Here is a 12,500-nt window from a genome sequence, read left to right on the forward strand (position 1 = left end):
GGGGTACAAAAAATGCACGTTTTATTGAGGACTAGACGGGGACAAAAGATAGGTAGAGGTGGTGGAGGGACAGGTGGACGTGGAGAGAGCCTTGTTATGTATCTCTCCTGTTCTTCCACACGTACTTCACTGCCATTAGTAAATAGATGGACACACTCTCGATACAGACCGGTAAATCTGGTATCTGTTCTTCTTTTGTGTTCTCATGTGAAGCGACCAAAGTTGATGAAATTTTATATGTGGTTAAAGGAGCTGGACATCCTTTTGCGTTTATTAGATAACAGTAGACAATCAGTGTCCTGGCAGAGTGGCTTTTGCCCGCTCCTAGGACACCCGGCCTTGCTGTGGCATATGAGGCAGACTGAAGTTGAAGATACTTGTAGTTAAAGGAGCTGGAAACCTTATGTAAGAGGCAAAATAATACCCTAGCAGAGTCGCTGTTGGGAATTCTTTGGTTCACCCCTTCTTGATACGAAATAAGTAGAGGTTCTTACATGAAACAGACTGAACTTGATACTTGTAGTTAAAGGAACTTGATACCCCTTGCACTTAATGATGATAGATGAACAGTTAGCATCCTGACAGGGTCGCCACTGCCCACTCCAAGGTTCGCCCACCCTTAATATGGGACTGTCAGCTAAGACTGGGAATATAAATGCGTTGCAGGAAGGGACTGGCTATCCTATGTACTCAACAGGCAAGCTCACTGAACATAGATCTAAGGAAAGAGAGAGAAAAAAAAAATAAAATAAAAATAAATAAATAAATAGAACAGGTTGGTAAATTATCTGGTTAAATGACTCATTAATAAGGGTGGTGGTGGTGGTGGTGAGGCAATGGGGAGTTTTAAAAGAGACAGAGTTATGGACAGGTGCACACAAGCGTCTTTCATGCAGGGAATGCCTCGTGTAGGTCAGCTGGGTCTTTGCTTGTTTCCCTTGTGCTCTTGTGTTTTGGTGTTCCGAACATTTGAAACATTTGAAACATTTATTACTGGCCAAACAAATGTGCTACAGTCATGTCAGGGGTTGGATTGAGAACAGAAATATAAAAAAAAAAGTATATATAGAAATTAATTCCTTGTAAATATATTAACTAGAAAATGATACAATATGATGAAACAATATTAATAAGGTAACAATTATACTTATTACAAAATACTAGAATAGATAACAGGAAATTAGTTGAAATATGTGCAGTGTGTCAGACTTGCTGTTGTGACACACTGCGCATGTTCTTAAAAGGCTTGGCTCTCTCTTCAGGAATACTTTGAAAAGCCGCACTCAGAGACGATTTCGTGACCTCATGGTGTTACATATTGGCGATGCTAAATTATCGTTAACCTGTCACACACACACACACACACAAAAAAAAAAAAATATATAAATAAATAAATAATGAATAAATAAAAAAAATAAGATAAATAAATAAATAAATAAAAAATTGAAAACTGTCATAACTTCAATAGTCGCTGTTAATATTAGTCGATGTAAAACACTAAAACATCTAAAAATACAAACCAATATCATCCTGTGTGTTCATTGATATTATTATTATTACTTTTTTTTATTTTTTTTATTTCCATGGGTTCCTTTACTACGAGGGATATAATATTCTCCTCTAACTCCTTTTCTTTCAGGTGCAATATCAGAGGAGAAGGATGGTGGGGGGGGAAAGCCTTACCATTATTCTGTCCTAATTTTTAGCATGCATATTTATAGTAGTATTACGTAGTTTCAGTAGATATCCTTCCTATAGACCATTATATCCTTGTATTTGTTAATTAATACTCCTATCTCTATTTTCTTTCATTCTTTCTTTACAATGCTGCGTCTCTTAATTACTTACAGTGTTGACTTTATCGTACTATTCATCACTGTTTTTTATATGTTAATTTATGTTACTCCTGCCCTTCCTCCCCTCCCTCCCTCCCTCCCGTCGTTAATGGAAGTGATTAGCGAACAAGCCCTTCCTATCGCTCTTTTCCTCATCTGTGCTTCATCTTGACGTGTTACCGGTGAGTGGCAGGAGAGTGACCGAAGCGCAGGTACATACACACATGCTCAGGTGTCACTCTCAGGTGTGTTTACAATTGTACCTACCTGTCTTGTTTTCATCAGGTGTGTTTTCATTAAGGTGACAGGCCAGGCCACGAGAGGCGAGCAAGGTGAATGAACTGCTCTTGTCTTTTTACTTATTTATTTATTTATTTTATCTTATTTTATTTATTATTTATTATTATTATTATTTTTTTTTTTTTGTGTGTGTTTTGCTTACTTTCGTTTGAGTTTCCTTTTGAGGTTTATTTTGTTTTGTTAAATTTTTTTTTGTGGTTACATTTCATTGTTTTACTTAGTGCATCTTATAATTTTTCTTTTCTTTTTCCATTTCCAGTATGCTATTGTTTATATATATTGTTTGCCATTTTTCCTTCTTATCCCTTCCTCACTGTTCCTCACAATTTGTACTGCAGGGAAGAAAGGAAGTAAGGAGTTAATAATCTCTCGTCTACTTATTTATGTCCCTACTTCTTTTCTGGGTTGCTTCCGTCAGGGGTCACCAGAGAGAAGCAACCTCCAACGCCCGGTCTTCTGCCCTTCCTTAGTCACACTTCCTCAGTCACACTTCCTCAGTCACACTTCCTCAGTCACACTTCTTCAGTCACACTTCCTCAGTCACACCTCCTCAGTCACACTTCCTCAGTCACACTTCCTCAGTCACACTTCCTCAGTCACACTTCTTCAGTCACACTTCCTCAGTCACACTTCCTCAGTCACACTTCCTCAGTCACACTTCCTCAGTCACACCTCCTCAGTCACACTTCCTCAGTCACACTTCCTCAGTCACACTTCCTCAGTCACACTTCCTCAGTCACACTTCTTCAGTCACACTTCTTCAGTCACACTTCCTCAGTCACACTTCCTCAGTCACACTTCTTCAGTCACACTTCTTCAGTCACACTTCCTCAGTCACACTTCCTCAGTCACACTTCCTCAGTCACACTTCCTCAGTCACACCTCCTCAGTCACACTTCCTCAGTCACACTTCCTCAGTCACACTTCCTCAGTCACACTTCTTCAGTCACACTTCTTCAGTCACACTTCCTCAGTCACACTTCCTCAGTCACACTTCCTCAGTCACACTTCCTGTCACACTTCCTCAGTCACACTTCCTCAGTCACACTTCTTCAGTCACACTTCTTCAGTCACACTTCTTCAGTCACACTTCCTCAGTCACACTTCCTCAGTCACACTTCCTGTCACACTTCCTCAGTCACACTTCCTCAGTCACACTTCAGTCACACTTCTTCAGTCACACTTCTTCAGTCACACTTCCTCAGTCACACTTCCTCAGTCACACTTCCTCAGTCACACTTCTTCAGTCACACTTCCTCAGTCACACTTCCTCAGTCACACTTCCTCAGTCACACTTCTTCAGTCACACTTCCTCAGTCACACTTCCTGTCACACTTCCTCAGTCACACTTCCTCAGTCACACTTCCTCAGTCACACTTCCTGTCACACTTCCTCAGTCACACTTCTTCAGTCACACTTCCTCAGTCACACTCAGGTCTTCTTCCCTTCCTCAGTCACACTCACTACAAGCATGTCTTCTTTCATTACATCAGTAAACATTCACGTATGTCTTTCTCTTTTCACTCCCACCAGTACTCACTCACTCAGTACTTCACTCACCACCTCCCGCCTGGTACATTCCTCTCCAGCATTCTCCTTCCCACATGTTCCTCGTCTCTCCTCCTGACACGTCCAGACCACTTCAGTCTCACCTGTCTAGCTTTGTTCCCAGGCCAGTGTATAATTACTGCTGGTTGTTGCTCGTTCACGTTTTTATAATGTAGCTAAACAAAAATAATGACCATCTTTCTGTATAATATTTCTGCTGTTTTATGTAAGTATTTGCCTTTCATTATTCCCTTACTACTTAACAAAGATGATGTTCTTTTTGTATGATATTCATGTTCTTTTGCTGATGTGGTTACCTTTAATTGTACCTGTCCTGCCTGGGGTTATGTTAACAGCTCAGGTGAGAGGACGATTGATTTTTCTTATTTTCTTTTCATTTCATAATTAAACAAAATGTATGATTTTTTTTTTTCGTCTAAGATTTGTTCTATTTTTCTTTTCGTTTTGACCTTCAATTCAAGTTTTCCTTTTGTTATTTACCAGTGATTATTAAGAACATAAGAACATAAGAAATAAAGGAAGCTGCAAGAAGCCATCAGGCCTACACGTGGCAGTCCCTGTATGAAATATACCTACCTGTTTCCACCTATCGTCCTCATCTATAAACCCGTCTAATCTTCTCTTAAAGCTCCCTAATGTCTTACCACTAACAACTTGATTACTGAGTCCGTTCCATTCATCTACCACTCGATTTGAGAACCAATTTCTTCCTTTCTCTTTTTAAATATAATTTTTTCAAGCTTGAACCCATTATTTTTTGTTCTGTCCTGGTTACTGATTCTAAGAGTTTTGCTTACGTCCCCCTTGTTATAACCCATACACCATTTAAAGACTTCTATCAGGTCCCCGCTTAACCTACGTCTATCTAAAGAATGTAAATTTGATAGCTTTAAATTCGCCTCGTAAGGAATATTCCTCATCCCCTGTATCCTTTTAGTCATTCTCCTTTGTACTGATTCTAATAGACTTATATCGTTCCTGTAATATGGCGACCGGAACTGCACAGCGTAGTTTAGATGAGGTCTGACCAGCGTCAACTATAACTTTAATATTACTTCAGGCCTTCTACTTTTAACACTCCTAAAAATTAATCCTAATACACTATTTGCCTCGTTTCTGGCCTCTATGCATTGCTTTCTTAGACGAAGTTCAGAGCTTACTATAATTCCTAAATCTTTTTCGTACCATGAACTTACCAGAGCTCAGTTGTTTATTGTGTATCTACTGTGTGGGTTTCCTGTACCTATGCTAAGTACATTGCATTTTTTTATGTTAAATTGCATTTGTCATCTGTCTGTCCATTCGTTCATCCTATCTAAATCTGCCTGCAAGGCGATGGCATCCGATTCTGACCTAATTAATCTACTTATCTTCGTGTCATCCACAAATTTACTAACATCACTACTAATTCCATTTTCCAAGTCATTGATATATATATATATATATATATATATATATATATATATATATATATATATATATATATATATATATATATATATATATATATATATATATATATATATATATATATATATATATATATATATATATATATATATATATATATATATATATATATATATATATATTAAAAACAACAATGGCCTTAATACTAATCCCTGTGGCACCCCACTAATTGCATGACCCCACTTAGATTTAAAGCCGTTTATTACTACTCTATGTCGTCTTTCGCTTAGCCATGACTTTATCCAGCCTAACACCTTTCCATCTATCCCGTGTGCCCTAACCTTTCCAAGGAGCCTCTAATATCAATATCGGTATCAATATTGATATCAATACTGATATCAATACTCTCCAAACTGCAATTCATATTCTGAAAAATCAGGATTCATTGCATCATATTAATGAAATCGTAAATCTCCGACGAGGTGTATAGACTATCATATGTGTCGGTTTTCTGTGTCATTCACACACACACACACACACACACACACACACACACACACACACACACACACACACACACACACACACACACACACACACACACACACACTCTCTCTCTCTCTCTCTCTCTCTCTCTCTCTCTCTCTCTCTCTCTCTCTCTCTCTCTCTCTCTCTCTCTCTCTCTCTCTCTCCCTCTTTCTCTCCCTCCCTCCCTCCCTCCCTCCCTCCCTCCCTCTCTCTCTCCCCCTCCCTCCCTCTCCCTCTCTCTCTCTCTCTCTCTCTCTCTCTCTCTCCTCTCTCTCTCTCTCTCTCTCTCTCTCTCTCTCTCTCTCTCTCTCTCTCTCTCTCCCTCCCTCCCTCCCTTCCTTCCTCTCTCTCTCTCTCTCCCTCCCTCCCTCTCCCTCCCTCCCTCTCCCTCCCTCCCTCTCTCTCTCTCTCTCTCTCTCTCTCTCTCTCTCTCTCTCTCTCTCTCTCTCTCTCTCTCTCTCTCTCTCTCTCTCTCTCTCTCTCTGTCTCTCTCTCTCTCTCTCTCTCTCTCTCTCTCTCTCTCTCTCTCTCTCTCTCTCTCTCTCTCCTCTCTCTCTCTGTCTCTCTCTCTCTCTCTCTCTCTCTCTCTCTCTCTCTCTGTCTCTCTCTCTCTCTCTCTCTCTCTCTCTCTCTCTCTCTCTCTCTCTCTCTCTCTCTCTCTCTCTCTCTCTCTCTCTCTCTCTCTCTCTCTTTTCTCTCTTTTCAGCGTGTTGTTTGTCAGTGTATTAGGATAAGCTGTTAAGTATTGATGTATAGTGTAGATAACAGCTTTAGTGCAGCCACTTGTTATGTACAGTTGATGCCTTTTACATGTAGTGAACATAACTCAGAGCGGTGAGCCTTGACTCTCTCCTGGCCGTGAGCTTGGAGTTGATCACGCACCAGTCCACCAATCAGAGGCCACCTTAAATTTTATTTTGCAGTAAAAGAAATTAGCAAAATTTGAGGGGGTAGGGGCGAGGTTTGAGAGGGTAGTAAGGAAGGGATGAAAATGGAAACCTGTGGCTGTGGCGAAGACCCCTGAGGACCCAGACCCCCCTAAGAGGGACTCAGAGGGCAAGGCGGTGGTGGGCCGCGGTAAGAACAGGCCCAAGAAGGTGAAGGCGCCTAGCCTGCCTGAGGTGAAGGCCGCCATCGAATCTCCTCGACGCCAGCAACTCGAGGCGAAGAAAGGAAAGCAGCGGGCTGAGAGAGCCAAGCAGCAGCGTGCGCTGGACAGCGTGCGCCGCTCTTGGCAGGAGGAAGAGAAGGAGGCCACTCTCGCCGTAGCGCCCCACATGCGGCGCTACATCGTTGGCCCACGCGGCGCCACACTGCGGGAAGTGTGCCAAGAGTTCGCTGGCGTGCGAGTGAGTGTGCCGCCTCCCTCAGACACCCGCACCGCCACCATCAGGTTGTGCGGACCTGCCCGGCAGGTTCCCGCCGCCCTGGCGCGCCTCGAGGCCTTGCTGCGGCAGGCCGAGGTGATCGAGGCGCAAGTGGCGGTGACGCCACGCCAGCGGTGCCACGTGGTGGGTCCCGCCGGCGCGACTGTCAGGAGACTACTGCAGGAGTTCCCTGACGTGCAGGTGAGAGTGCCGCCAGCAACAGACAAGGTGTCTCGCACCGTGCTGCTGCGCGGCCCGCGCACCCAGGTGGCCGGCGCGGAGGCATTTGTCAGGGGGGTGTCTGAAGGCCGCTGGCCGCACCGCCCACGCCGCTCACGCTGGCCACCGTCACGTCCACCACGCCCGCCGCCACGCCCACAGTCTCGCCCATCATTGAGGCGCCATTTAATAAATTAAATTGTCTATTATTGTGCGTCTATTAATATGTGTTTATGTGTGTGTGTGTGTGTGTCCTGATAAATATATATATGTATAGCCATATACTCGTAGAAGGACATCATAACATTGACAATATTCCAAGTTATGATGAAATATGCATGAATATGTACCCATGACAATATTCCAAGTCATGATGAAATATGCATGAATATGTACCCATGACAATATTCCAAGTTATGATAAAATGTGTGTGAATATGTACCTATATGACAGCCATGTAGAAGGCAATCATAATATTGACAATGTTCCAAGTTATGATGAAATATGTGTGAATATGTACCTATATGTATAGCCATGTAGAAGTCATATATATGAATGCGTGTATGTATTGGCATAACTTATATAATATTCAAAGTCATGATTAATTGTCTTACGTGCGTTTGTGTGTGCGTGAGTACGTGCGCGCGTGCATATGTGGATTCTAACATGGACGAAAGGAGAAAGTGTGTGTGTGTGTGTGTGTGGAAGAGAAAATAAAAGAAAACGAACAAAAAAAGTCATCAGCGACCAAAAATAAGAATGAAGAAACTGAAGAAATAAAATCAGAAAATGAACAAAAAAAAGTCATCAGCGACCAAAATCAAGAAAGAAGAAATTGAAGGAGAAATAAAATCAGAAAATGAACAAAAAAAGTCATCAGCGACCAAAATCAGGGATGAAGAAATTGAAGAAGAAATAAAATCAGAAAATGAACAAAAAAAGTCATCAGCGACCAAAATCAAGAAAGAAGAAATTGAAGAAGAAATAAAATCAGAAAATTAACAAAAAAAAAAAAAGTTATCAGCGACCAAAGTTAATAATGAAGAAATTAAGAGTAAAGAAATTAAAACAATAAAATCCAAAAAAAGGAGGAGGAGGAAAAGAAAAAGTGAAAATGAAAAAAAAGTCATCAGCGACCAAAAACAAGAATAAAGAAGAAATAAAAGCAGAAAATGAAAAAAAAAGTCATCAGCGACCAAAAACAAGAATAAAGAAGAAATAAAAGCAGAAAATGAACAAAAAAAGTCATCAGCGACCAAAAACAAGAATAAAGAAGAAATAAAAGCAGAAAATGAACAAAAAAAGTCATCAGCGACCAAAAACAAGAATGAAGAAGAAATGAAAGCAGAAAATGAACAAAAAAGTCATCAGCGACCAAAAGCAAGAAAGAAGAAATTGAAGAAGAAATAAAATCAGAAAATTAACAAAAAAAAAAAAAGTTATCAGTGACCAAAGTTAATAATGAAGAAATTAAGAGTAAAATAAATTAAAACAATAAAATCCAAAAAAAGGAGGAGGAGGAAAAGAAAAAGCGAAAATGAAAAAAAAGTCATCAGCGACCAAAAACAAGAATAAAGAAGAAATAAAAGCAGAAAATGAAAAAAAAAAGTCATCAGCGACCAAAAACAAGAATAAAGAAGAAATAAAAGCAGAAAATGAACAAAAAAAGTCATCAGCGACCAAAAACAAGAAAGAAGAAGAAATAAAAGCAGAAAATGAACAAAAAAAGTCATCAGCGACCAAAAGCAAGAAAGAAGAAGAAATAAAAGCAGAAAATGAACAAAAAAGTCATCAGCGACCAAAATCAAGAAAGAAGAAATTGAAAGTAAAGAAGAAACTAAAACAATAAAATAAAAAAAAAAAGGAACATAAGAACATAAGAACATAGGAACATAAGAAATAAGGGAAGCTGCAAGAAGCGACCAGGCTTACACGTGGCAGTCCCTCTATGAAATATAATAATATTATATAAATTAATAGCTAATATAAATAAATTAAATAAATAGCTAATATAAATAGGTAAATAATTAATAGCTAAGGTGAGAAGAATTTTTTTTCTCTGAACTTTTAATTGTGTAGTTTTAAAAATAAATATCATCTTTTTGTATAATAATTTTGCTCTTTTGTCTGTCCATTTACTCTTAACATCTGTGGTGCTTAATACCCCACATTTTTTATTTTAATTTTACAAACTTATCATTTCTTACTTTATTTTCACTGTGCAGTTAAATATATATATATATATATATATATATATATATATATATATATATATATATATATATATATATATATATATATATATATATATATATATATATATATATATATATATATATATATATATATATATTGATTCTGTTTTCGTATGATATTTTTTGTGTTTTATTTATGTATTAATCTTTGAGAGTACAGCAACTCCCACAAGTATGTGTAAAGTGTGGTGCGAACTGTGGCATAATGAACAGTATGACACCTGCTACCTGGTCGATCTATTGCCCAGGTTATTATATACGGCAACCATCCCTAGTGTGCAGGGCTGCCAACTGTTGCCACCGTAATTACCAAACGTGTCAAATAATATCGTCCATTGTGTCAGAATGTTAACCTTTTATTTTTCTTAAAGATAGTTTTGGGAGCCACTGTACGTGTCCTGCCTGTGAGTGTTGTTAGTGAGAACAAAGTTATTTTCCCCTTGCTTTTATTGAGTAGCTAAAATGATAATCCTCTTTTCGTATAATACTTTTGGTCTTTTATGTATTTACCTTTTATTTTTTTTAAAGATAGTTTTGGGAGTTACTTTACCTGTCCTACCTGTGAGTATTGTTAGTGGGAACAAAGTTATTTTTTCCTTATTTTTTTTATGAGTAGTTAAAATAATAATACTCTTTTCGTATGATACTTTTGGTCTTTTTTTTTATTTATTTACCTTTAATCCTACCAGTCTTACCTGTGGCTATTAATATTTCAAGTGACAAGGTGATTATTCCTTGTTCTCTTTTTCCATGTAGATTAAAAAGACAGCAATCCTCTTTCGCATAACATTTTTGTCCTTTTTTTTTTTTTTTAGGTAACTCTAGCTTTAGTTCCACCAGTCATCTTGTCCTTCATCTGTGTTTATTAATAGCTAAGGTGAGAGGAGAGTTATTATCCATTACTTTTTATTGAATTGTTAGGAAATAATAATCCTCTATTCTTGTAATATTTCCTGCTTTTCTGTTTATATAATTACCTTTAATTCCACCTGTCTTACCTGTGGCTATTAATATTTGAGGTGAGAAAGTGATTATTATTCCTTGCTCTCCTTGTTGTGTATTTCCAAAAGACAATAATCCTCTTTACTATAACATTTTTTCTTCTTTCTTTATGTATTTACCTTTCATTGAACCTGTCCTCTTCTCTTCTACCTGTGTTTATTGATAGCACAGGTGAGAACAAGGAAATTACTCTTTACTGTCTGGGTTTTGTATTTCAATAAGTAATGTTCCTTCTGTGTGATTGTTACTGAGTTATTTGTGTGTTTACCTTTCATCTCACCTGCCTTACCTGTGTGTGTTCACTCCTTAGGTGAGAAAGTTATTAGTCTTGGTTCTCCTTTAGTGGCGATGGAAAATATTAATTACCTTGTTCTTGTAATATTATTTAGTTCAGGTGTTGTATCTACCCTTAGTGTTTATCTCTCATTTACCTTTGCATGTTAATTGCACAGGTGAGACTGATTCTTCTTGTCTCTCTCGCTCTTGGTAGTGTTGCTAGGAAAGTAATCACCTTGTTGTTGTTGTTGTTGTTGTTGTTGTTGTTGTTGTTGTTGTTTTTGTTGTTGTAGTTGTTATTATTATTATTATCATTATTATTATTGTTATTATTATTATTATTATTATTATTATTATCATTTTTATTATTATTATTATTATTATTATTATTATTATTATTATTATTATCATCATTATTATTATTATTATTATTATTATTACCATTATTATTATTATTTAGTTGTTGTGTGTAAATATTTACCTTTGATGTATCGTGCCGTACCTGTGTGTACTAATTGTTTAGACGAGAAAGTGATCATAAATTGTTCTCATTTTGTAATTTTGCTGAAATAGTAATCATCTTATTTTTGTGTTATTATTTTGTTTTGGTGTTTATCTGTTTACCTTTGACATTTACCTGCTCTGCCTGTGGACATTAATTTCTCAGATTGTTGTTGAAAAGTAATCTCTTTGTTTTGCATCATTATTATCTAGTCATCATGTGTATCTGTTTGCCTTTAATATTTACCAGTCCTTACTGTGTACATTAACTTCTCGGTGGGGACAAAACAATCATTCCTGACTCTGTAGTGTAGACAGGAACAAAAGTCAATCATCCTCCTTTATGTAATAATTTTCCTTTCTTATGTCTATGCATCAACCTTTTTTTTTTCTCTCTCTCTCTCATGCTAACTCATTTTTCTACATTTTTATTTATTTTTGTTTATTTTCTCCTTGTCTAACAACATAATTTGTAATTCCCTTTTGTGTAATAACTTCCTTTCTTTATTTATGCATCTACTTTGTTTTTTCCTTTTTAAGCTTCTTTTTCCTTTCTTTTTCTTTCTCCAGTAAAATAATTAATAATACTCCTTTGTATAAGCTTTCTTTTGTTGTCTATGTACCAACAACTGTTTTTTTTTCTTCTTTTATCCTCATTTTTTCCTTCTTCTTTTCTTTTTCTTTCCTCTTCTTTTAACATTTTTATTGCTCTTCTCTGTTTAGGTGTTTCTGTCCCTCGTTCCCTGTGCTTGTGTCATACATCAGGCGAGGACAGGATGGCTACAAGTATTCTTTATCCTCATTTGTAGTGTAACGAAGTTCAGATTTTCTTTTCTTGTACCTTTGTTAACACTTTACTGCCAATGACAATGTGACACTTACTACTTCATCTCTCCATAGACTAACATTTTCTAACCTTTTTTTGCGACCTCAGCACCCCTTGCGTCTAGTCTGGACACTCCTGCGCCCGTTAATTCTAATATCTGGTTGTATTAACTACAGTTGTATTAACAGTTGAAAATGAGGCTAACTTCATCAAATATAAAAGTACACTCCCGATAGTTTGGTGTGCCTTGCAAGGAGCGTTTACATTGTACCGCCTTACAATATACGCAGCATTTTTCAGTACCCCCCTAAAATTGATCTCAGCACCACATGTTCAGAAACACACACTGCCCTTTACGATTCTGACTGGGCCACTAAAACATTTGAGACTCGATCACTCCTGTTGATGTCAC

General features: G+C 37.7%; 2 protein-coding genes across 8 annotated transcripts in view; both read left to right on the forward strand.

Moving 5' to 3' along the window:
* The window catches only part of LOC135096699 (uncharacterized), a 174,855-nt gene that overhangs the window by 94,853 nt on the left and 67,502 nt on the right, over positions 1–12,500 (forward strand). The gene's annotated exons all lie outside the window — the stretch shown is intronic.
* On the forward strand, positions 6,574–9,295 carry LOC135096737 (vigilin-like). 2 transcript variants are annotated; one of them, XM_063998468.1, is made up of 2 exons: positions 6,574–8,336; positions 8,395–9,295. In XM_063998468.1, the coding sequence occupies exon 1, from the start codon at positions 6,920–6,922 to the stop codon at positions 7,424–7,426; it is 507 nt and encodes a 168-aa protein (XP_063854538.1). In that variant the 5' UTR covers positions 6,574–6,919; the 3' UTR covers positions 7,427–8,336; positions 8,395–9,295. The 2 variants fall into 2 exon arrangements, with proteins under 2 accessions (XP_063854538.1, XP_063854539.1); XM_063998469.1 differs by having other exon boundaries at positions 6,574–8,031; positions 8,102–9,295.

Source organism: Scylla paramamosain, unplaced genomic scaffold (genome assembly GCF_035594125.1).
Source record: "Scylla paramamosain isolate STU-SP2022 unplaced genomic scaffold, ASM3559412v1 Contig6, whole genome shotgun sequence".
Taxonomy (NCBI): Eukaryota; Metazoa; Arthropoda; class Malacostraca; order Decapoda; family Portunidae; genus Scylla; species Scylla paramamosain.